Genomic DNA, 26,103 nt, shown 5'->3' on the forward strand with positions numbered 1-26,103 from the left:
ACTGTTAAGCGCCTCCAGCAAATTTTCCGGCGCCTCCGGATGGACGGAGGTCGCCGGCGGTGTAGGCCTGCCCTTCTTATAAAGGCGCCGCCTGTCGGACTCTGGAACCGTTGGTGGTTCCGGAGCAGTGTCCGGCCCGGGGCCGGACTTAGATCCCTCCGGGGCTTCGCCCCCTTTGGGCTTGGAGTCCGGGAGGCCGCCTTGGGGCGCCTCCAGGACCACCTCCTCCTGGTTTGGTCCCTTTTGGGACTCCACCTCGGTGTCGTCCGCAGGGAGTGGGGAGGAAGCCGTCGGAAGTGAAGCGCTATTCACATCCGACGAATTCAGGGAGCCGCTTGATGAATCACCGAGCCGGACTCTGGGTGGACTGCATAATTAAAATTCGGCATCAGAAGCTATCGAATGATAGAGGGGCGCCATGAGTCATTCGAGTAGCCGGACACTTACGATTTTGCTAGGGGCTTGACCCTGGATGGCCATTCCTCCCCGCCGTCTTCGGCATCGGAGGCATAGTCCGGCAGAAGGGTCTTCCCCTTCTTGGACCCCCCGGCCTCCCTAGTTGGGGCAGCCTTCCTTTTCTTTCCTCCCCCCGTTGGAGGGGGAGGGCTTCTTCTTCCTCCTCCTCCTCCTCCTTGTCTTCCGAGGCGGAGGGTGCGTCGGGGTCGTCGAGTGATGAATCCGACACCACCAAGCGCCGGGAACTCTTTCGAGTCCCCGTGGCCTTCTTCTTGGCCTTCTTCTCCGGCACCACGTGAGGTGCCGGAACCAGCAGCTTCATTAAACGAGCGTCCGTTGGGTCTTCGGGCAAAGGAGCTGGACAATTGATCTGTCTGGCCCTCTTCTGCGAGTCCTGTCAAAGGGATGGGGGTTTAGATCCCGCATAAAATCAAATCTATGGAAAACAGATACCCCGTAATGGGAAAATTAGCTCACCGCGCTGGCTTGGCGCTTGGCGCAGAATCCGCGATCCTCGGTGACGGGAGGCGAGACCTCGGAGCTCTTGAATAGCACCCTCCATGCATCCTCGTGCTTTGTGTCGAAGAGTCGGGACAGAGTCTGGTGCTGGGCCGGGTCGAACTCCCACAAGTTGAAGGCCCGTCGTTGACACGGGAGAATCTGACGGAAGAGCATGACCTAGACTACGGTGACAAGTTTAACCTTCCTGCTAATTAGGTCTTTGATGCAGGTTTGAAGTGTGGTCACTTCTGCTGGATTGCCCCACAACAGGCCCATCTCTTTCCAAGATGTGAGTCGCGTGGGGATGACAGATCGGAATTCGGGGGCCGATGCCCATTCAGGGTCATGCGGCTCGGTGATATAGAACCATCCCGATTGCCACCCTTTGATGGTCTCTATGAAGGCGCCCTCGAGCCATGTAACGTTGGCTATCTTGCCCACCATGGCGCCTCCGCACTCCGCTTGGCGTCCGCCCATGACCTTCGGCTTGACGCTGAAAATCTTCAGCCACAGGCCAAAGTGGGGCTCGATGCGGAGGAAGGCCTCGCACACGACGATAAACACCGAGACGCCCATGACCTTCGGCTTGACGCTGAAAATCTTCAGCCACAGGCCAAAGTGGGGCTCGATGCGGAGGAAGGCCTCGCACACGATGATAAACACCGAGATGTTGAGGATGAAGTTCGGGGCCAGATCGTGGAAGTCCAGGCCGTAATAGAACATGAGCCCCCGGACGAACGGGTGAAGAGGAAAGCCCAGTCCACGGAGGAAATGGGGAAGAAATACAACCCTCTCATGGGGCCTAGGGGTGGGGGTGAGCTGCCCCTCGTCTGGAAGCCGGTGCGCAATGTCGTTGTGCAGGTACCCGGCTTTCCGCAACCTTTTGATGTGCCCCTCTGTGACAAAGGAGGACATCCACTTGCCTCCCGCTCCGGACATGGTTGGAGTAGGTCGAGGCGAGATGTCTGCGCTTGGGAGTTGGAGCTCGAGTACGCGGGAGGGGATAAGCAAAGGAGGAAGAAGGCGTAAATGGAAAGGGTAGATCCTTATCCCCTTATATGGGCGGCCGAAGCTACAAGCCCCCACCGGCCTGACAAAACTCGCTTATCTCCCAAGCACCACGGTTAATGGCGCGTTTGGGTTACCCACGCCCGTATTGATGAGAATCCCGGAATAAGGGGACACGATCTCTGCTTCGACAAGACGTGCCAAGGAAACCGCCTCGCTAAGCGCGCTGAGGTGGAACGGTAAAATGAATAAAGGCTAGGCCGTGGCATGATGTCACGCCGCGGAATACGTCGGCAGATTAGATTTGTGTAAATATTATTCTCTCTACGGTGTCATGCGGAACTTATTTTTGCAGAGCCGGACACTATCCTTGTGTTCAAACATCTTCTATGAAGTATTCGGAGGAGGAACCCGCCTTGCAATACCGAAGACAACTTGCGCGCCGGTCTCGTCATCATTGAAGCCTGGTTCAGGGGCTACTGAGGGAGTCCTGGATTAGGGGGTGTCCGGATGGCCGGACTATGACCCTTGGCCGGACTCCCGGACTATGAAGATACAAGATTGAAGACTTCGTTCCGTGTCCGGATAGGGACTTTCCTTGGCGTAGAAGGCAAGCTTGGCGATACGATATGAAGATCTCCTCCCATTGTAACCGACTCTGTGTAACCCTAGCCCTCTCCGATGTCTATATAAACCGGAGAGTTTTAGTCCATAGGACGAACAACAATCATACCATAGGCTAGCTTCTAGGGTTTAGCCTCTCTGATCTCGTGGTAGATCAACTCTTGTAATACCCATACCGTCAATATTAATCAAGCAGGAGTAGGGTTTTACCTCCATCGAGAGGGCCCGAACCTGGGTAAAAGCATCGTGTCCCTTGTCTCCTGTTACGATCCGCCTAGACGCACAGTTCGGGACCCCCTACACGAGATCCGCCGGTTTTGACACCGACAGTGATGTTCCTCCTCATACCCTGGCCTAGGCTTCCTCACATAGTACCCTCTCTTGCGCTCTCTCTCTGAACTGGCTTGAGCTTCCTCCACCATCATGATCTCGAGGTCCTTGTTGCCTATAATTAGATCTTAGCTCATCCTGCTTCTTCTCTTGTCGCCGTCGCAATTAAGAGCGCAAGTCTCTCTCCCTCTTCTATTCCAACTCATCCCGGAGATCTCTTCCTTGCGCTACAGCTGGCACGTGCCGCTGTTTATTAGGGCTGGAGACATCCCCATAGTCTCCTATGCCATCCCTGCCAGTGCGGGAAACAGCCGGAGTAGTGAACCCACTTTGCAGATTACGCTTAGTAGGAAGATCACGAACCGATCCTGTCCTCCTTTTGTTCCTGTCTCCATCGCTAGACCTCACACTTCCATAGATATCTGCACTCCCCGATGGTGCACGGTGAGACCCCTCCTTAGGCACCGAAGAACAACCCAGTGATGCCCGGAGCCATTCACCACACTGCTGATCCGATTCCACCGGCAGGGCGCATCCATTCTCGCCATGTACAAGTCGTCCTCATTCAAAATAGAAGTGTGGAATCTTTTCATACGTAAAATCAAACCATGTTTGCTCTAGGTCCTCTTTAGAGACTTTGAGATAGAACCCCCTCACCGGCGGCTCAAAGACAGAAAATTTAACTCTGAAACGCAACTCTGAGCCCTTTGCAAATCCATCTTTCTCCACATCCACCCGCACTATCTTGCCCAACCAATTCCCAAGTGCTTCACCGAATGCCCAGCCTATTTGGTTGGGGGATATTAGAGATAGGGAATGGGAATTTAATGGGTACGTGACATATAATCCATTGTTTGGTTGCATGGCAAGGGAATTGAGATGGGATGGGGAAGGGGAATTAAGGAGGTCACATCGTGTTTGGTTCTGGGGAATTAGAGATGGGGAATGGGAGTTGAGGTGTAAGGAGATTAAAAGTCCACTGTTTTATTAGAGGGAATGGGAGTTTAAGTGGTAAGGGGACTCGGAGTTGAGGAAGCCAATTCCCACCAATTTCTTCCCAGGGGGTACCCTATTAATTCGTGAGCAGAGTCCTATCCCACGCCAATTCCCATCATATGCCAAACAAGGGAATGGGAGTAAAAATGTACTTCCATGCCTAATCCCTTCATAAACACCCTTGTGCAAACTCCCATTCCCATGCCCGAGTGTTTACCAAACAGGCTGTCAATTCCCACGAATCTCTTCCCAGCCTCCCCCCTATTAATTCATGTGGGAAGTTATTTTCTCTCAAATTCCCTTTACTAATTCCTGCCGCACACCAAACCATGGGATTGGGACTAAAATTCAACTTCCCACACCTAATCCCCTACTAAACTCACACCTGTAAATTCCCATTCCCTTTCCTCATTCTAACCAAACACGCTCTGAGCATTTGTCCAGGGGCAAATCTGCAACACGAACCCACACATCCACTGTTTCAAACGTCATCTTCGATGGCCTAGTTACACCATCGGAATCCTTGAGCACTAAAGTCAATTTGCCATGGGGTGTTGTTTAGGGGAGTGTTTCCAATCACCTTCGCTCCCAAAAGTCACGGCAATTTTTTTCCCGATGATCTTCAACTGGGCTTTTGTGGAGGCCCCAAGCCCTTGGCATGGACTTCTCTAATGCATGCATATTCATCGGTCTAGGAGTGAATGCTTTCCCGATCACAGACTGTTAGTAGTAAACTGAAAGGGGAGGAAGCAGTTCTCAGAAAAACACGAGCCAAGCCGGCCACTGGTACCTTAGAGCATCTCCAACAGCCGCCCAATGCGCGCCGCGCTAAAAACCAGTTTGCAGCGCACCGATCGTCTGGTTTGGCGCGGTGCGCAGCGCCGGCTCTAGCAGCCATGGTAAAATGCAACGCGCGCGCGTAGCTCCAGCAGGCGCGCTAAAATGCAGCGCACGCGCTCTCGCGCAAACAACATATGCGCTCTAAACACAAGCAAGAAGATCAAACACAAACAAAATAAAATCAACAATAAATAGTTCAATTTATTATTACAACTCAAACAAATAGTATCTTTCATCAATACAACAAATAGTTCAACAATACAACATCAAACACAGAAATCATGATGCTCTTTGGTGGCAATTCCAAGCCCACCACTCCTCAATGAGATCCTTATGAAGATCATCATGCGTTGCCGGACGTCGAATGTCATGATAGGAGGCAACAAAAAGGGCCACCCTTTCAGCCCTTTGCCGCACTCGCACGGGATGTCCCAAGAGCTCATAGTGAGAGTAGTCTACATCTTGGCCACACTCATTCTCGATGATCATGTTGTGCATGATCACACGAGCGTGCATTATGTATCAAAGCATCTTTTGATCCAAAAATCTAGCTGGTTCTCTCACAATAGCAAAGTGGGCTTGTAAAATCACAAAAGCTCTCTCCACATTTTTTCTAGCCGCCGCCTAAGCACTGTGGAAATCCAGATTTTTCTTACCTTTCGTTTTTTTTCAACGGCTTCACAAATGTTTGCCACTTTGGGTAGATGCCATCCGCAAGATAGTAGCCATAGTTGTATGTGTTGGGGAACGTTGCAAAAAATTAAAAAATTTCCTACGGTTTCACCAAGATCCATCTATGAGTTCATCTAAGCAACGAGTCAAGGGAGTGAGTTTGCATCTACATACCACTTGTAGATCGAGTGCGGAAGCGTTCAAGGGGTTGGTGATGATGGAGTCGTACTCGACGTGATTCGGATCACCGATGACCAAGTGCTGAACGGACAGCACCTCCGCGTTCAACACACGTACGGTACGGGCGACGTATCCTCCGTCTTGATCCAGCAAGGAGGAAGGAGAGGTTGAGGAAGACAGCTCCAACGGCAGCACGACGGCGTGGTGTTGTTGGTGCAGCAGTACTCCGACAGAGCTTCACCAAGCACGTACGGAGGAGGAGAGGTGTTGGGGAGGGGAGGGGTTGCGCCTTGGCTTGTGTTCAGCAGCCCTCCCCTCGCCCCTCTATATATAGGATGAGAGGGGCAAGGGGGCCGGCCCTCTAGGGGAAACCCTAGAGGGGGGCGGCGGCCAAAGGGAGAGGGAAAAGGGGTGGCTTGCCCCCCAAGCTAGGGGGGCGCCCCCTTTAGGGTTTCCCCTCCCCTTGCCCTAGCCGCATGGGCCTAGGTGGGGAGGCGCGCCCAGCCCACTAGGGGCTGGCTCCCTCTCCCACACAGCCCATGTGGCCCCCCCGGGAGGGGTGGCCCCACCCGGTGGACCCCCGGAACCCTTCCGGTGGCCCCGGTACAATACCGGTATGCCACCGAAACTTTCCGGTGTCCGTTTAACCACTTTCCTTATATAAATCTTTACCTCCGGACCATTCCGGAACTCCTCGTGACGTCCGGGATCTCATCCGGGACTCCGAACAACATTCGGTAATCACATACTTGTCTTCCTGATAACCCTAGCGTCACCGAACCTTAAGTGTGTAGACCCTACGGGTTCGGGAGACATGCAGACATGACCGAGACGACCTCAGGTCAATAACCAACAGCGGGATCTGGATACCCATGTTGGCTCCCACATGCTCCTCGATGTTGTCATCGGATGAACCACGATGTCGAGGATTCGATCAAACCCCGTATGCAATTCCCTTTGTCAATCGGTACGTTACATGCCCGAGACTCGATCGTCGGTATCCCAATACCTCGTTCAGTCTCGTTACCGGCAAGTCACTTTACTCGTACCGCAATGCATGATCCCGTGATCAAACACTTGGTCACTTTGAGCTCATTGTGATGATGCATTACCGAGTGGGCCCAGAGATACCTCTCCGTCATACGGAGTGACAAATCCCAGTCTCGATCCGTGTCAACCCAACAGACACTTTCGGAGATACCTGTAATGCACCTTTATAGTCACCCAGTTACGTTGTGACGTTTGGTACACCCAAAGCACTCCTACGGTATCCGGGAGTTACACGATCTCATGGTCTAAGGAAGAGATACTTGACATTGGAAAAGCTCTAGCAAACGAACTAACCGACCTTTGTGCTATGCTTAGGATTGGGTCTTGTCCATCACATCATTCTCCTAATGATGTGATCCCGTTATCAACGACATCCAATGTCCATAGCCAGGAAACCATGACTATCTGTTGATCACAACGAGCTAGTCAACTAGAGGCTCACTAGGGACATATTGTGGTCTATGTATTCACACGTGTATTACGATTTCCGGATAATACAGTTATAGCATGAATAAAAGACTATTATCATGAACAAAGAAATATAATAATAACACTTTTATTATTGCCTCTAGGGCATATTTCCAACAGTCTCCCACTTGCACTAGAGTCAATAATCTAGTTACATTGTGATGAATCGAACACCCATAGAGTTCTGGTGTTGATCATGTTTCGCTCGCGAGAGAGGTTTAGTCAACGGATCTGCGACATTCAGATCCGTATGTACTTTGCAAATTTCTATGTCTCCATCTTGAACATTCTCACGGATGGAGTTGAAACGACGCTTGATGTGCCTGGTCTTCTTGTGAAATCTGGGCTCCTTCGCAAGGGCAATAGCTCCAGTATTGTCACAGAAAAGTTTGATCGGCCCCGACGCATTGGGTATGACTCCTAGGTCGGTGATGAACTCCTTCACCCAAATAGCTTCATGCGCTGCCTCCGAGGCTGCCATGTACTCCGCTTCACATGTAGATCCCGCCACGACGCTCTGCTTGCAGCTGCACCAGCTTACTGCTCCACCATTCAACATATACACGTATCCGGTTTGTGACTTAGAGTCATCCAGATCTGTGTCAAAGCTAGCGTCGACGTAACCCTTTACGACGAGCTCTTCGTCACCTCCATAAACGAGAAACATGTCCTTTGTCCTTTTCAGGTACTTCAGGATATTCTTGACCGCTGTCTAGTGTTCCTTGCCGGGATTACTTTGGTACCTTCCTACCAAACCTACGGCAAGGTTTACATCAGGTCTGGTACACAGCATGGCATACATAATAGATCCTATGGCTGAAGCATAGGGGATGACACTCATCTCTTCTATATCTTTTGCCGTGGTCGGGCATTGAGCTGAGCTCAATCTCACACCTTGCAATACAGGCAAGAACCCCTTCTTGGACTGATCCATTTTGAACTTCTTCAAAATTTTATCAAGGTATGTGCTTTGTGAAAGATCTATGAGGCGTCTCGATCTATTTCTATAGATCTTGATGCCTAATATGTAAGCAGCTTCTCCAAGGTCCTTCATTGAAAAACACTTATTCAAGTAGGCCTTAATGCTGTCCAAAAGTTCCATATCATTTCCCATCAAGAGTATGTCATCTACATATAATATGAGAAATGCTACAGAGCTCCCACTCACTTTCTTGTAAACGCAGGCTTCTCCATAAGTCTGCATAAACCCAAACGCTTTGATCATCTCATCAAAGCGAATATTCCAACTCCGAGATGCTTGCACCAGCCCATAAATGGATCGCTGGAGCTTGCATACTTTGTTAGCGTTCTTAGGATCGACAAAACCTTCTGGCTGCATCATATACAGTTCTTCCTTAAGATAACCGTTAAGGAATGCCGTTTTGACGTCCATCTGCCATATCTCATAATCATAGTATGCGGCAATTGCTAACATGATTCGGACGGACTTAAGCTTCGCTACGGGAGAGAAAGTCTCATCGTAGTCAATCCCTTGAACTTGCCGATAACCCTTAGCGACAAGTCGAGCTTTATAGATGGTGACATTACCATCCGCGTCCGTCTTCTTCTTAAAGATCCATTTGTTTTCTATCGCTCGCCGATCATCGGGCAAGTCAGTCAAAGTCCATACTTTGTTTTCATACATGGATTCTATCTCGGATTTCATGGCTTCTAGCCATTTGTTGGAATCTGGGCCCGCCATCGCTTCTTCATAGTTCGAAGGTTCACCGTTGTCTAACAACATGATTTCCAGGACAGGGTTGCCGTACCACTCTGGTGCGGAACGTGTCCTTGTGGACCTACGAAGTTCAGTAGCAACTTGATCCGAAGTACCTTGATCATCATCATTATTTTCCTCTTCAGTTGGTGTAGGCATCACAGGAACATTTTCTTGAGCTGCACTACTTTCCCGTTCAAGAGGTAGTACTTCATCGAGTTCTACTTTCCTCCCACTTACTTCTTTCGAGAGAAACTCTTTTTCCAGAAAGGATCCGTTCTTGGCAACAAAGATCTTGCCCTCGGATCTTAAGTAGAAGGTATACCCAATGGTTTCTTTAGGGTATCCTATGAAGACGCATTTTTCCGACTTGGGTTCGAGCTTTTCAGGTTGAAGTTTCTTGACATAAGCATCGCATCCCCAAACTTTTAGAAACGACAGCTTAGGTTTCTTCCCAAACCACAATTCATACGGTGTCGTCTCAACGGATTTAGACGGTGCCCTATTTAAAGTGAATGTAGCTGTCTCTAGAGCGTATCCCCAAAATGATAGTGGTAAATCGGTAAGAGACATCATAGATCGCACCATATCTAATAGAGTGCGATTACGACGTTCGGACACACCGTTACGCTGAGGTGTTCCAGGCGGCGTTAGTTGTGAAACGATTCCACATTTCCTTAAGTGTGTACCAAATTCGTGACTTAAGTATTCTCCTCCACGATCTGATCGTAGGAATTTTATCTTTCGGTCACGTTGATTCTCTACCTCATTCTGAAATTCCTTGAACTTTTCAAAGGTCTCAGACTTGTGTTTCATTAAGTAGACATACCCATATCTACTCAAGTCATCAGTGAGAGTGAGAACATAACGATATCCTCCGCGAGCCTCAACGCTCATTGGACCGCACACATCGGTATGTATGATTTCCAACAAGTTGGTTGCTCGCTCCATTGTTCCGGAGAACGGAGTCTTGGTCATCTTGCCCATGAGGCATGGTTCGCATGTGTCAAACGATTCATAATCGAGAGCCTCCAAAAGTCCATCAGCATGGAGTTTCTTCATGCGCTTGACACCAATGTGACCAAGGCGGCAGTGCCACAAGTATGTGGGACTATCGTTATCAACTTTACATCTTTTGGTATTCACACTATGAATATGTGTAACATTACGCTCGAGATTCATTATGAATAAACCATTGACCATAGGGGCATGACCATAAAACATATCTCTCATATAAATAGAACAACCATTATTCTCGGATTTAAATGAGTAGCCATCTCGTATCAAACGAGATCCAGATACAATGTTCATGCTCAAACTTGGTACAAAATAACAATTATTAAGGTTTATAACTAATCCCGTAGGTAAATGTAGAGGTAGCGTGCCGACTGCGATCACATCGACCTTGGAACCGTTCCCGACGCGCATCGTCACCTCGTCCTTCGCCAGTCTCCGCTTATTCCGCAGCTCCTGCTGTGAGTTACAAATATGAGCAACGGCACCGGTATCAAATACCCAGGAGTTACTACGAGTACTGGTAAGGTACACATCAATTACATGTATATCGAATATACCTTTAGTGTTGCCGGCCTTCTTATCCGCTAAGTATTTGGGGCAGTTCCGCTTCCAGTGACCCTTCCCCTTGCAATAAAAGCACTCAGTCTCAGGCTTGGGTCCATTCTTTGACTTCTTCCCGGCAACTGGCTTACCGGGCGCGGCAACCTCCTTGCCGTCCTTCTTGAAGTTCTTCTTACCCTTGCCCTTCTTGAACTTAGTGGTCTTATTGACCATCAACACTTGATGTTCTTTCTTGATTTCAACCTCTGCTGACTTCAGCATAGAAAATACTTCAGGAATGGTCTTTACCATCCCCTGCATATTGTAGTTCATCACAAAGCTCTTGTAGCTTGGTGGGAGCGACTGAAGGATTCTGTCAATGACTGCCTCATCAGGGAGGTTAATATTCAGCTGGGTCATACGGTTGTGCAACCCAGACATCTTGAGTATGTGCTCACTGACAGAACTATTTTCCTCCATCTTACAACTATAGAACTTGTCGGAGATGTCATATCTCTCGACCCGGGCGTGAGCTTGGAAAACTAGTTTCAGCTCTTCGAACATCTCATATGCTCCGTGATGCTCAAAACGCTTTTGGAGCCCCGGTTCTAAGCTGTAAAGCATGCCGCACTGAACGAGGGAGTAATCATCAGCACGAGACTGCCAAGCATTCATAATGTCTTGGTTCTCTGGGACGGGAGCGTCACCTAGCGGTCCTTCTAGGACATATTGTTTCCTGGCAGCTATGAGGATGATCCTCAGGTTCCGGACCCAGTCCGTATAGTTGCTGCCATCATCTTTCAGCTTGGTTTTCTCTAGGAACGCGTTGAAGTTCAAGTTGACATGAGCGTTGGCCATTTGATCTACAAGACATATTTGCAAAAGGTTTTAGACTAAGTTCATGATAATTGAGTTCATCTAATCAAATTATTGAATGAACTCCCACTCAGATTTGACATCCCTCTAGTCATCTAAGTGTTACACGATCCGAGTCGACTAGGCCGTGTCCGATCATCACGTGAGACGGACTAGTCATCGTCGGTGAACATTCTCATGTTGATCGTATCTTCCATACGACTCGTGTTCGACCTTTCGGTCTCCGTGTTCCGAGGCCATGTCTGTACATGCTAGGCTCGTCAAGTTAACCCTAAGTGTTTTGCATGTGTAAAACTGTCTTACACCCGTTGTATGTGAACGTAAGGATCTATCACACCCGATCATCACGTGGTGCTTCGAAACGACGAACTTTAGCAACGGTGCACAGTTAGGGGAGAACACTTCTTGAAATTGTTGTAAGGGATCATCTTATTTACTACCGTCGTTCTAAGTAAACAAGATGCATAAAACATAATAAACATCACATGCAATTATATAAAGTAGTGACATGATATGGCCAATATCATATAGCTCCTTTGATCTTCATCTTCGGGGCTCCATGATCATCTTGTCACCGGCATGACACCATGATCTCCATCATCATGATCTCCATCATCGTGTCTTCATGAAGTTGTCACGCCAACGACTACTTCTACTTCTATGACTAACGCGTTTAGCAATAAAGTAAAGTAGTTTACATGGCGTTCTTCAATGACACGCAGGTCATACAAAAAATAAAGACAACTCCTATGGCTCCTGCCGGTTGTCATACTCATCGACATGCAAGTCGTGATTCCTATTACAAGAACATGATCTCATACATCACAATATATCATTCATCATTCATCACAACTTCTGGCCATATCACATCACATGACAATTGCTGCAAAAACAAGTTAGACGTCCTCTAATTGTTGTTGCATCTTTTACGTGGCTGCAATTGGGTTCTAGCAAGAACGTTTTCTTACCTACGAATAACCACAACGTGATCTTGTCAACTTCTATTTACCCTTCATAAGGACCCTTTTCATCGAATCCACTTCAACTAAAGTGGGAGAGACAGACACCCGCCAGCCACCTTATGCAACTAGTGCATGTTAGTCGGTGGAACCGGTCTCACGTAAGCGTACGTGTAAGGTTGGTCCGGGCCGCTTCATCCCACAATACCGCTGAAGCAAGATAAGACTAGTAGCGGCAAGCAAGTTGACAAGATCTACGCCCACAACAAAATTGTGTTCTACTCGTGCAAAGAGAACTACGCATAGACCTAGCTCATGATGCCACTGTTGGGGAACGTTGCAGAAAATTAAAATTTTCCTACGGTTTCACCAAGATCCATCTATGAGTTCATTTAAGCAACGAGTCAAGGGAGTGAGTTTGCATCTACATACCACTTGTAGATAGAGTGCGGAAGCGTTCAAGGGGTTGGTGATGATGGAGTCGTACTCGACGTGATTCGGATCACCGATGACCAAGTGCTGAACGGACAGCACCTCCGCGTTCAACACACGTACGGTACGGGCGACGTCTCCTCCGTCTTGATCCAGCAAGGAGGAAGGAGAGGTTGAGGAATACAGCTCCAACGGCAGCACGACGGCGTGGTGTTGTTGGTGCAGTAGTACTCCGACAGAGCTTCGCCAAGCACATACGAAGGAGGAGAGGTGTTGGGGAGGGGAGGGGCTGCGCCTTGGCTTGTGTTCAGCAGCCCTCCCCTCACCCCTCTATATATAGGAGGAGAGGGGCAAGGGGGCCGGCCCTCTAGGGGAAACCCTAGAGGGGGGCGGCGGCCAAAGGGAGAGGGAAAAGGGGTGGCTTGCCCCCCAAGCTAGGGGGCGCCCCCTTTAGGGTTTCCCCTCCCCTTGCCCTAGCCGCATGGGCCTAGGTGGGGAGGCGCGCCCAGCCCACTAGGGGCTGGCTCCCTCTCCCACACAGCCCATGTGGCCCCCCCGGGAGGGGTGGCCCCACCCGGTGGACCCCCGGAACCCTTCCGGTGGCCCCGGTACAATACCGGTATGCCACCGAAACTTTCCGGTGTCCGTTTAACCACTTTCCTTATATAAATCTTTACCTCCGGACCATTCCGGAACTCCTCGTGACGTCCGGGATCTCATCCGGGACTCCGAACAACATTCGGTAATCACATACTTGTCTTCCTGATAACCCTAGCGTCACCGAACCTTAAGTGTGTAGACCCTACGGGTTCGGGAGACATGCAGACATGACCGAGACGACCTCAGGTCAATAACCAACAGCGGGATCTGGATACCCATGTTGGCTCCCACATGCTCCTCGATGTTGTCATCGGATGAACCACGATGTCGAGGATTCGATCAAACCCCGTATGCAATTCCCTTTGTCAATCGGTACGTTACATGCCCGAGACTCGATCGTCGGTATCCCAATACCTCGTTCAGTCTCGTTACCGGCAAGTCACTTTACTCGTACCGCAATGCATGATCCCGTGATCAAACACTTGGTCACTTTGAGCTCATTATGATGATGCATTACCGAGTGGGCCCAGAGATACCTCTCCGTCATACGGAGTGACAAATCCCAGTCTCGATCCGTGTCAACCCAACAGACACTTTCGGAGATACCTGTAATGCACCTTTATAGTCACCCAGTTACGTTGTGACGTTTGGTACACCCAAAGCACTCCTACGGTATCCGGGAGTTACACGATCTCATGGTCTAAGGAAGAGATACTTGACATTGGAAAAGCTCTAGCAAACGAACTAACCGACCTTTGTGCTATGCTTAGGATTGGGTCTTGTCCATCACATCATTCTCCTAATGATGTGATCCCGTTATCAACGACATCCAATGTCCATAGCCAGGAAATCATGACTATCTGTTGATCACAACGAGCTAGTCAACTAGAGGCTCACTAGGGACATATTGTGGTCTATGTATTCACACGTGTATTACGATTTCCGGATAATACAGTTATAGCATGAATAAAAGACTATTATCATGAACAAAGAAATATAATAATAACACTTTTATTATTGTCTCTAGGGCATATTTCCAACAGTATGTACGACCATTAGCTACAAACTGCACCGGTGGCAGTTCACCATTTGCAATCTTATTCATCAGTGGTGACCGATTAACAACGTTGATGTCATTCAAAGATCCAGGCATTCCAAAAAAAGCATGCCAAATCCAAGTCTCTTGATCGGCCACCGCTTCAAGGATTATAGTGGAACCCTTTTTTTGGCCGTGGAATTGCCCATGCCATGCCTTTGGACAATTCTTCCAACTCCAACGCATGCAATCTGTTGAGCCAAGTATACCTGGGAACCCGCGAGTTTTGTTCATCTCCAACAACCTTGCGGCGTCTTCAGCATTGGGAGATCTCAAGTACTCCGAGCCAAACACTTGCACAATGCCGACTACGAAGCGCTTGACACACATGATGGCTTGGCTCTCACCCATGGCTAAGTGATCATCAACTAGATCAATGGGGATACCGTATGCCAACATACGCAAAGCGGCTGTCACCTTCTGAAAGGTGCTATGCCCAAGCTCTCCGGCGGCATTCCTCCTTTGCTGAAAAAACATGTCATGGCTCGCTAGTTTCTCTACAATGCGCCTGAACAACTCGGTGCTCATTCTAAACCGGCGACGAAAGTACGACTCGGAGTATGTGGGATTCTCCATAAAATAGTGGCTCATCAATCAGTTGTGGGCATCGATCCTATCCCTCCAAATTTCCTGCCGACCCTAACCGAACCGCCCTGCTTCGGTTTTTTATTGATGTGCATAGCTAGGATCATTGCAAGATCCTCCTCCTCTTCCATATCAAATTCTTCTTCGAAAGAATCATATGACGAACTCATCTATAATGTTCAAAACTAGGCTATAAAAAACTACAAACAATATGCACCAAATTCATGTAAAAATGTGAAGTTGGAAGCAATACATACCTTGCGGGCGTTTTGTCGAACACCTTGCGGGCGCCGAGCGGCTGTGGGCGGCCGGACGCTGTTCGTCGAAGAACTGCCGCGCGTGACGGGCGGCGCTGACTAGAGGGAGACGGAGGAAGCCGCGACCGCGCAGGGAGAGACCGGGGAAGCGCCGGAACGGTAGCCGAAAGAAATGGGATGGCGCGGGCGGCGACGACGCCAACGGCTGGATGGGTAGGTAAAGTTGCGAGCGAGTGCTCGAGAGTCCAGCGCGCGGGAGCGGGTGCAGTAAATAAGCGGCGCGCGATGACGTTTCGACCGCGTGTTGAACTAAATATGTCGCACGCGTGATTTTGCGGGTCCGCTGGAACGCCCATAGCAGCAAGGCGAGCTAAAAACACTAATTTTCCAGCGCGACGCTTATATATGGCGACAGTTGTAGATGCTCTTAGGCCCCTACTACATCCCAACTCCGCTATGACTCCAATCCCTGTACTCGAGCAGTAAACGACACCACCCAGACGGCCCCCTCAGATCGGAGGTCGAATCCGAATCCCGTCGGCGATGGCGCCACCGCCCCGCCGCCTCCTCCTCGTCCTCCTCGGGTTCCTTGCCGCTGCCTCTCTAGCTACCCTCGCCGCCGCTGTCTACGAAGACCAAGTCGGCCTCGCTGACTGGTACGTTTGTCTCGCGCCCCTCCCGTAGTTCGATACGCTCCTCCCGCGCCTAGATCTGATTCGCCTAACACGACGCAGCGGACCTTCGACTTTATAGTTCAGATTGCTGTTTCACTGTTATGGAGGAGTTACACGCCATGTCAATGTAGGGTTTTCGAGGCTTTTGGGTCTTTTGAGTGATTTCTTCTTTGTTATATCCAGAGCTACTTATTCTAGCTACCAATTGAGTACTATGCGTGTGACGATCATGCCGGCTGTTTCAGCCTTTGGTGTTGGCTGCGCTTCCTGCAGATCAGATCAGATTGCGTTCTGGAACTTATTGGTTTGATGTTTTGTCGTTGCTTTTGCGGACAAATAGAAGTGTCAGACAGACCTCAGCCTAAAATTTCATTGTAGATGCACGGCTTTTTATGGACATGCAGTGTATTAATCCAGTAGATGACTTTCTTTTAAGAACAATATATGGACCATCAAGTCTAGCCGGCGCTGTGTTTGTTTTATTTCAAAATTTCAGTAAACCACTGTGGATTTCACTATCCAATCATTCATTGCTTGGACATTGGCCCTCTTAACGCCGCTTCTATTTCTAATTAGCACCATGCAGTCTCTGGGACTAACCCTATTTCACCATTTGAAAAACTGACGTTCTTTGCAGGCATCAGAAGTACATAGGCAAAGTTAAGCAGGCAGTTTACCACACTCAGAAGAGTGGGAGGAGGCGTGTCGTGGTCTTGACAGAGGAAAATGTGATCGCCTCTCTTGATCTTCGTTCAGGAGATATATGTCAGTTCTTCTTGTCAATTAGTTTCTTAAGCTGGCCTGCCACTTATGTGCTACAATTATGTGTCTTTAACAAATGTCGATTTTGATGCAGTTTGGCGACATGTCATTGAGAAGAACAACCCCATTGACCAGCTTAGTCTTTCAGCTGGAAAATGTGAGTCTACATTTTTGCTTTCATCTGGGACACCTTCTCTTAGAAGAACAACATTGTTGATGTTGTCTATTTTCATGCATTTTATTCCTTTTCTATTCCTTGTTGGTAGGAAACATATCCTTTTGAGACTAGTTTTGTTCTTCTAAAAGTTATGTGTATTTTCTAAGTATGTTTATTTTTATCTATACTCCAAACCTTTATTTGCATGTGCAGAATAGCTTTCTTTAGCATCTTTGTTTCAGATGCCTATTCGACTTTGGTACTCCCTCCGATCCTTTTTATTCCGCGTATAACTCCAATCCCGCATACCAAGGACAGCTACGATCTAAAAAATCTGGACAATTTTACCCTGGAGCGAGCGTGGTCTGCATGGTAGAAATCTTGCACAGTTATAACAGCAGCAGCCTTTGATTGGCTCTCCTCTCCTTGTTTCCCTCTCTGCATTTAATTTTGACGCCCGCGTCCCTGCATGCATGATCTCTATTGGCTAATCTCTGCACGCATGCATGCGAGCCTTTGCTGTTCTGGCGCAATTAGTGCAGCTGGAAATTAGTACGGCCGAAGCGGAGGGTCAGGGGCACACATGGAAACCAGCGGATAAAAAAGGGAACACGCAGACTATTTATGGAAAAATGAGAAAAAGTTATGCACAAACAAAATAGAACGAGGGAGTATCCTCTTGTGTTATTCACATAACCCCAGTATATACTTACATACCAGTAAGAACATGAATCAATGAGTATACTCGAGGTACCAATTAGCCAATAGGGATGCAATATGATTCAGGTATCCTTGACTTACAACTAAGAAGGTAGATCTATACAGAATATAACTCAGGTATCCTTGACTATTAATACTACAATAACTAAAGGTGAGCAGCATGATAGCTGCATGTCAGAGGTTCTAGTTGAACACATTTTTTTGCTGGCATAGAGAAGACAACAGTGGAATGTTTACATCTATTGGTTATAAAAATATTCACAGAAGTGTTTAAGCCCAAGCAATGCAGATTAAAAAGTTCACTCAGAGCTACTCAGGAATTTGTCATGGTTACTCACCGCGGAATGTCATGTGGTGGGCCTTGGAGAAACACAAAGTCCCAACAAAGTACATTACCCTCATCAAAATATTGTGAGAAGTGTTAGAAGTAATGGCAACACTGATGACTTTCCATTTAAAAAAACATGGAGTCCTCGCCTCCATCTAGAAAAACATTTTAAGAAAAATCCTTACCTCCATCTAGAAAAAGGAGTAAAAAAGAAGAGAAAAAATCACCAACACAGCCTACGAGTGAGCGCCACTTTGCGTAGCTTTCCATTTAAAAAAAAACGTGTGGGGTCATCACCTCCATCTAAAAAGGATATTTTTTAAAAGATTCCTCACCTCCATCTAAAAATGATATCCCAAAAGCTTTTTCACCGCGGCCAACCAGCTTGTGCCACGTGGCATAGCCGGTTGGCCGCCCTTCACGCGACGCTTAATGGGTTTAAAGTCCACACAAGAAAGAATTGGGTCTGGAATGATGATATACGTGATAGATGGCACTGATTGAAGAGAAGCTTGTCAAACACCATCTGAGATGGTTTGGGCATATTTAGTGCAGGCCTCCAGAAGCGTCAGTGCATGGTGGGTGGGTAAGTTGTGCTGATAATGTCAAGAGAGGTTGGGGTAGACCAAACTTGTCATGTGAGGAATCCGTAAAGAGAGATCTGAAGGACTAGAATATCACCAAAGATGTAGCCATGGACAGGGGTGCGTGGAAGTTAGCTATCCACATGCCACAGCCATGACTTGGTTTCGTTCTCTTATGGCTTTCAACTCTAGCCTACCCCGATTTGTTTGGGACTGAAAGGCTTTGTTGTTGTTGTTGTTGTTGTACTCAACCTAATAGGCAAGAGATGCCTTTCAGTGAACATGAGGAGCTTAGTATTGTTTCTTTTGAAAAGCCAAATTGTGTTGGCCTTTTTCCTTAGTGGTGGTATTAAGAATACTTATGTCATGAAGTGTGATTGCCTGTGATTTGTCACTTGACTATCAGTCATCAAAGCAATTACTGTCCAAATTGTTTATGTGCTGCAATATGATTTTTGAACCTTTTTTGAACCATCTGTTTTTTTACATGTATTCAGATGTTGTTACTCTTTCTTCGGGAGGTAGTATATTGAGGGCATGGAATCTTCCTGATGGACAAATGATCTGGGAAACCAATATTCAAACTTCCACATCATCAAAGTCGTTGCTGCATGTTTTGGTTTGTATTAGCGATTTGTGGATAATAAGACATCTTTTTCTTTGTATCACCTATTCAGAATTATCAATCTCCTTTTTTATGTGCAGTCAAACAGTAAAGTGGTAAAGGATAATTTGGTTTTAGTTTTGGCTGGACAATGGATTTATGCTGTATCAAGCATTGATGGAGTCATTTCTTGGGGAAAGGAGTTCACACTTGACGGGTACGCATAACTATGCCCCTCTGTTACTTGTTCAGAACATCAGGAATACAGTAATAACTTGCACTTCAATGTCTGTGCAGCCTAGAAATTAAGCAGGTCGTTCAATCACCTGAGAATGATATTGTCTATGTTGTTGGGATTGCTGGTTCCTCAAAGCTTGCTGTTTATCAGTTGAATGCTAAAACTGGAGAGATAGTAAAGGATGCCCAAGAGTCATTGCCTGATGGATTATGTGGTGAAATATTACTTGGTTCCAGTAATGTGTTGGTAGCACTGGATGAGACCAGGTCAGCTCTGCTTATTGTTGAGTTCAAGGGTGAGAGCATCAGCTACAACAAGGTGCAGATTTCAGAGTTTGTTCAAGACTTTTCTGGGACGGTCAAACTTCTACCACTGATGTCTAATGGTATCATAGCTTTGCAATCATCTTCTACTGTTTCTCTCCTGAAGCTTAAAGGTATGGATGGGTTGGAAGTAATCCATAGCTTTGACCAACCAGCCTCTGTGAGTGATGCTCTGACAATAACAGAAAAAGATGAAGCCTTTGCTGTTGTGCAACATGTGGGTTCTCAAATTGAATTTATTGTCAAAGTTACAAGTGATTTAACCAATGAGATTATTAGGGAGAAAGTTGATATAGGTCAGCATAGAGGCAGTGTACAGAAGGTCTTCTTGAATAATTATGTCCGCACTGATAAATCTCATGGTTTTCGGGCTCTGGTTGTAATGGAAGATCATTCCATCCTGTTAATTCAACAAGGTGCTGTTGTCTGGAGCAGAGAGGATGGACTTGCTTCAATTGTTGATGTAATGGCTTCTGAATTGCCTGTTGAGAAGGATGTTGTCTCAGTTGCGGATGTGGAACACAATCTCTTTGAATGGCTTAAGGTAATCATGACTAACTAATGTTTATCTCCATGTTTTGGATATTTCAATATGGACTACATACAGACTGAAATGAGTGAACAAACACACTAATATGTGTCTACATACACTCGATTTAGCAAAAAGTTAGAACACCATTTAACTAACAGTGATCAGATGGAGTATTTCAGAATGCCTGTTATTGAAACTTAGTAGATCTTCTGTCAATCCTGTAGAATTTATTGACATGCATTTATTTGCTGTACAGCTTTCTTAGCTAATGGTAGCACTGGTTAGGTAATAGTGTGTATTCATCCACAATTCTTTTTCTGTTCATTGTGTGTGTGCTACCACGACTTAGGCAACACTACAACCCGCCGCAAGGTTTTGACATTTTGTTGCATGTGCTTCTCAAAATTCATGTATGGCACTTGACTCCTGATTCTTGTATAGGGACATGTGCTGAAACTCAAAGGAACTCTAATGCTTGCTAGTGTTGATGAACTTGCTGCAATCCAAGCATTGAGAGTCAGAAGCTCTGAGAAAAATAAGATGACCAGAGACCATAATGGATTCCGCAAACTTCTTATTGTATTGACCAAGGCTGGCAAAGTGATAGCTCTGCATACTGGAGATGGCCGTATTATCTGGTCAAATTTGTTGCCTTCCCTTCGTGCTTCTAAATCTGGCGAAAGGCCTTCTGCCTTGAGGATATACCAATGGCAGGTACCCCATCACCGTGTTATGCGTGAGAACCCGTCCATACTTGTTGTGGGAAGATCTGGAGCCAGCTCTGTTGCTCCTGGTGTCCTCTGTATTCTTGATTCGTATTCCGGAGAGGAACTCAACTCTCGGAGCTTTGACCATTCTGTTGCCCAAATTATCCCATTGACACTGAAGGATTCATCTGAACAGCGTCTTCATCTTATTGTTGATTCCAACTGCAACGCTCACCTATATCCAAGATCTCCGGATGCCCTTAATTCATTTATTAGTGAAATGTCAAATCAGTATTTCTATTCTGTAGATATGCAGAAAAATGCTATCAGAGGGTATTCATTACAGAAATCATGTGACTTCAATGCGGATGACACATACTGCTTTAGCACAAAGTTGTTATGGTCCATCATTTTCCCTTCCGATGCAGAAAGGATTTCTGTCTCAGAAGCACGAAAGATGAATGAGGTCCGTTTATTTCCTCTGCTTGCTTCAATTCATATTCAGTGGCCCAACATCTTTTGTTACAACATGTTATAACATAGTCTTTGCTTTCTTATGTCCTAAAGGTTGTTCATACTCAAGCAAAGATCATAGCAGATCAAGATGTGATGTATAAGTATTTATCAAAGAACTTAATTTTTGTTGCTACGGTGTCTCCTAAAGCTGCTGGTGAAATTGGATCCGCGGCACCTGAAGAAGCTTCACTAGTGGCATATCTCATTGATGCTGTCAGCGGACGCATACTACACCGTGTGACCCATCATGGTGCACAAGGCCCTGTACATGCCGTGAGTATAACTTGGCTTTTTATTCGTTGGCCCTAATCTCGTCAGTCAGAATTTGTGTATGAGACTGTTATACACTATTTCCATCTTTTCACAACATATTCTACATGCTTGAATTGCTACACATCTCAATTACACACGACACTTATATCATAAGGCACGAAGATATGCTATCTGGAGTATCTTGCGCATGTCTATATATGTTATTTTAAACCACTCTTCTTTACTAATTGTTAACATGCTTATTTCTTTTTGCATTATCAAGGTTGTCAGCGAGAACTGGGTTGTCTATCATTATTTCAACCTCCGAGCCCACAGATTTGAAATTGCAGTGATTGAGATATATGATCAATCTAGGGCGGTATGGCTTGTGCACATTGTTATAATATAAGCTCATTTAGCATATTTTTTGGTGTCGGTAGTATTAACTTCACTAAGTGTTCACACAGGACAATAAAGATGTATTGAAGCTTATACTTGGGAAGCACAATTTGTCTGCACCCATGACTTCTTATTCCCGACCAGAGGTTATGGTGAAATCCCAGTCATACTTTTTTACTCACTCGGTGAAGGCAATGGCAGTTACACAAACAGCCAAGGGTATCACTTCCAAGCAGCTACTCATTGGCACGATTGGTGACCAGGTCTGTTGTCTTGATTTTCATTTTCATTGCTATTTACCTGGACAAGTCATTGCACATTTTTTGCCCATGTTGGATGCGGACATGGTTTGTATGGCACCTCATATATATCCTTCCTACCTTATGGGAAATTGAGGGACCTCCTATCAGCTGGTCTTCTTACCATCATGTAGAATCTAAATGTTTCCATTATGGATAGTTGGTGCGAATGATGTTTCTAATTTGATCTCTTATCCAATACAAACAAAAACATGCAGTGCTTTGTCCCTAAAAAACATGCAGTGCACAGTTGATCAACTTTTTACTTTTGGATAGTTGCAAAAAAAATGTTTCCTCTTCTTTTTTGGAACCTCAAATGTATGATTTTACATGTTGTGTCACCTTTCCGTTTTCTGTTGAAATCCCATGTCCACATTAATCCACCGGCAGTGCTGTCAGAATGATGTGTTATGCATGATGATGGTTCATCCTGGGTGCTGTTTGCACGTCCACCTTTGGTACCGCTCATGTGTATTTTACGCGCGCATGACCGTTGATTAGCTTGAAAAGCATGGGAACTTAGCTTCTATTACCTCTGTCCCAAATGACTTGTCTTAGATTTGTGTAGATACGGATGTCTCTAACACTAAAACGTGTCTAGATACATCCGTATCTAGATCAAGACAAGTAATTCGGGACAGAGGGAGTATAGACTATTATTAGTTTGTTTACATGGGTTGGAGAGATTGTTTCTTTGTGGTCAAGTCATCCCTAGGAAGCTGTATCACATCATTTTTAATCAATGAAAGACGGATTGAACAAAGCTACCATACTTCTCTTCTATGACCGGTTGCCTTTCTCGCACATGTTTATCTTCATTGTGAAATACTCCTTCCGTTCCTATATCTAAGGTGTATTATTTTCGGCACGGTGACCAAGGCACATAATTATAGACAAGTAATGACGAAATTACCCTTGGCAAATTTGTTGATTAGTGTCAAGTAAATCAGTTAGCCTAGAAAAGTAAGAGATACATGCAATCAATAGAGAGATATTTTCCGTCTATTGCTATAAGGAGAGATACAGACAATCGGGAGAGATATACTTTCCATTTTCCTGGAGGGCTAACAAGGGAATTAAGAGGAATTAGAAGAAATACACCTTACATTCTGAAATTTTATCAAAAAACAAACACACCTTATATAAAGGAACGGAGGGAGTAGATTAACAACACCACGTGACTGCACTAATAAGATTTTGTACCTACATAGCCCCAGGAAACATATACACCTTGCCCCAGGAAACATATGCACCTTAACTCAAGCCTGTCAAGTTCGATAGCATCTGCTTATACAATATATGTATGAAATGAACATTTCGTCTTTTTAAACAAGATATTTGGCTATTTAATATGAAGTCAGTCATAGATGCTTGAATTAGATTCTTATGGAACACATTACATATTGCAGGTTCTGGCACTTGACAAGCGCTTTCTTGACCCACGCCGTTCATTGAATCCTACCCAACAAGAGAAAGAAGAGGGTATTATACCGTTGACAGATTCTTTGCCTATTATTCCACAGGTATTTCTATTGTCATGATGCTCTAAAGTTTTACCTTCACATATATTCTTGTAATAATTATATCAACGCACTGCATCTGTGTTCTTATAGTTGTATCACTGTTACAATATAAAAGCACTAATTGGTGTTACCATCTTGTCATGATGAAGTTGCGCAATGGTATTGCTTTACTCCCTCTGTTCCTAAATATAAGTCTTTTTTAGAGATTCCAATAAGGGACTACACGGAGCAAAATGAGTGAATCTACACTCTAAAGTATGTCTATATACATCCGTATGTAGTCCATAGTGAAATCTCTAAAAGGACTTATACTCCCTCCGTCTGAAAATACTTGTCGGAGAAATGGGTAAAAATGGATGTATCTATAACTAAATTACGTCTAGATACATCCATTTCATTGACAAGTATTCCTGGACCGAGGGAGTGTTTAGGAACGGAGGAAGTAGATTATAATTTTCTCTTAGCGTGGTTGCATATATTATGCTTCGGTTACAGGTTTAGGACATTGGCTTGTTTCTCTTTGGATTTGGTTAAGTAGTTGGTTCGATCCACTGTTGCTAAGATGTAACCTTTTCCTTCCGTTAAAAAGGGGCATTCATATCCTTTTATTTGTGTAGAACTGTTAAACTCCAAATAATGGTTCAGGAAATATCAAGATACAAGATTATACTCTTTTATCATGAGCTATGATGGGCCGGTCTCCCATCTATTTACTATAACGAGTGTCTACTGAAGTTCCAATCTTCAGTTTAAGTTTCATAAACTTCAACAAAAACGTGTATCCTCTGCTGTTGAATCAGTTAATCATTTTTGTGTATGATAAAACAAACATGACTTCTTTTAGCACACTGGGAAGTGGAATTGGGACATAGACAACTTTGGTTGCATGGTTAAAATATGATTCTTCCTTCAAGTAAAGAAGACATTGATGATTTCAGAACCCAGTTTGTTTATCCCGTTTCTATTACTAACTTGTGCAGAACAAAGCTAGTTTATAAGTCTATGAACGTAGTTTTCTCATTAACTTTTGGTTATTACTAACATTGCTTAAAAATTACTTGGACAACTTGCTTGAAGTGTGTAAAGGGGTCCTTTGAATATCTCTTCCAGCTTCATTTAACTACCAATCTCTTGCACACACTTCATTGCCTCATGTCTTGTGCTTGATATAGTGTTGTATGTCATAATATTTTGGTCACATGTTGGCATGCTTGTTTTTGTCAAAGGTTCCACTATTTTCAATACCTTGTGCTTAATTTGATGTTCTATGTTGGGCTAATTGGTCATTATCCATTCTTATATATTTATGATTAATATGATGCTGTATATTGAGGCTATTTTGGTCATTATACATCCTGCTTATGTGATTTTTCCTGCAGTCCTATGTGACACACTCTCTTCAAGTGGAAGCACTGCGAGGAATTGTTTCTATTCCGGCAAAGTTGGAGTCCACTACTCTTGTTTTCACTTATGGTGTGGATCTCTTCTACACTCGGCTTGCACCATCAAGAACCTATGATTCACTCACGGATGAATTCAGTTATGCTCTTCTTCTAATTACTATTGTCGCATTGGTTGCTGCTCTCTTCGTTACTTGGATTTTGTCTGAGAAGAAGGAATTAAGAGACAAGTGGAGGTAATTGAGGCCTCTATGTTGTGATGCAAATGAAATTTTTGGCCCTAGTCGACATCCTTATCTTCGACTTTGTTAGTGCCAGGGTTCGTTTCACTTTTGACTAGGCTATTATTTATGTAACATTTGAAAGTGAAACCTGTTTCCTGGGATGACACTGCATAAGGTACTTGTGCAATTAGAAATCCTGGACATGACATCAAAGAACTGGCAGATCACGCATGACTCATAATACGTTGTAAAATGTACCACAGCGACCAAACTTTCCATCAGAATGTTAGCAGTGCTTTGTAACTTTTTCTGAGTAGAAATAACATTTCTCTCCTCCAATCTTGACATTATTTCTGTCGTTGATATGTGATTCTCACGATTATGGTTTGTTTTGGGGAAAGAAACCTGTTACTCAGATGGTGATGTAGCAATGGATCAATCTGTCGCTGTTTCCTGACATGACACTTTTTCTGAAGATGTACGCCCGTATGCATGCATTACGTGCAGTTATACAACTGCCTTATCTACCGTGCCGTTCGATGCGCTTAATGAAGACCATCAGTTCCTACCCCCACATCGCACCGCACCTGCTGCCGCGCAGCATCTTTTGCAACAGGGGACACATCGCTTCACAGTAGACGTCACCACAGATTGGGC

General features: G+C 45.6%; 1 protein-coding gene across 1 annotated transcript; it reads left to right on the plus strand.

The window, feature by feature from the left end:
- Positions 1-15,560: 15,560 nt before the first annotated feature.
- LOC123116977 (ER membrane protein complex subunit 1) lies at positions 15,561-25,785 on the plus strand. The gene is made up of 12 exons (XM_044537841.1): positions 15,561-15,860; positions 16,516-16,643; positions 16,735-16,797; positions 18,927-19,048; positions 19,135-19,250; positions 19,331-20,138; positions 20,568-21,299; positions 21,401-21,622; positions 21,885-21,980; positions 22,069-22,263; positions 23,709-23,822; positions 25,202-25,785. The coding sequence occupies exons 1-12, from the start codon at positions 15,748-15,750 to the stop codon at positions 25,460-25,462; spliced, it is 2,970 nt and encodes a 989-aa protein (XP_044393776.1). The 5' UTR covers positions 15,561-15,747; the 3' UTR covers positions 25,463-25,785.
- The last annotated feature ends 318 nt before the right edge of the window (positions 25,786-26,103 follow it).

Source organism: Triticum aestivum, chromosome 1B (genome assembly GCF_018294505.1).
Source record: "Triticum aestivum cultivar Chinese Spring chromosome 1B, IWGSC CS RefSeq v2.1, whole genome shotgun sequence".
NCBI lineage: Eukaryota > Viridiplantae > Streptophyta > Magnoliopsida > Poales > Poaceae > Triticum > Triticum aestivum.

What these genes read in the sequence shown, in the direction of transcription:
- LOC123116977 (XM_044537841.1), top strand. Translation starts at nt 15,748, where the DNA reads ATGGCGCCACCGCCCCGCCGCCTCCTCCTCGTCCTCCTCGGGTTCCTT. An exon ending in TCTTCGTTCAGGAGATATAT is followed by an intron (nt 16,644 to 16,734) that starts GTCAGTTCTTCT and finishes ATTTTGATGCAG; the next exon opens with TTTGGCGACATGTCATTGAG. An exon ending in TAGTCTTTCAGCTGGAAAAT is followed by an intron (nt 16,798 to 18,926) that starts GTGAGTCTACAT and finishes ACATGTATTCAG; the next exon opens with ATGTTGTTACTCTTTCTTCG.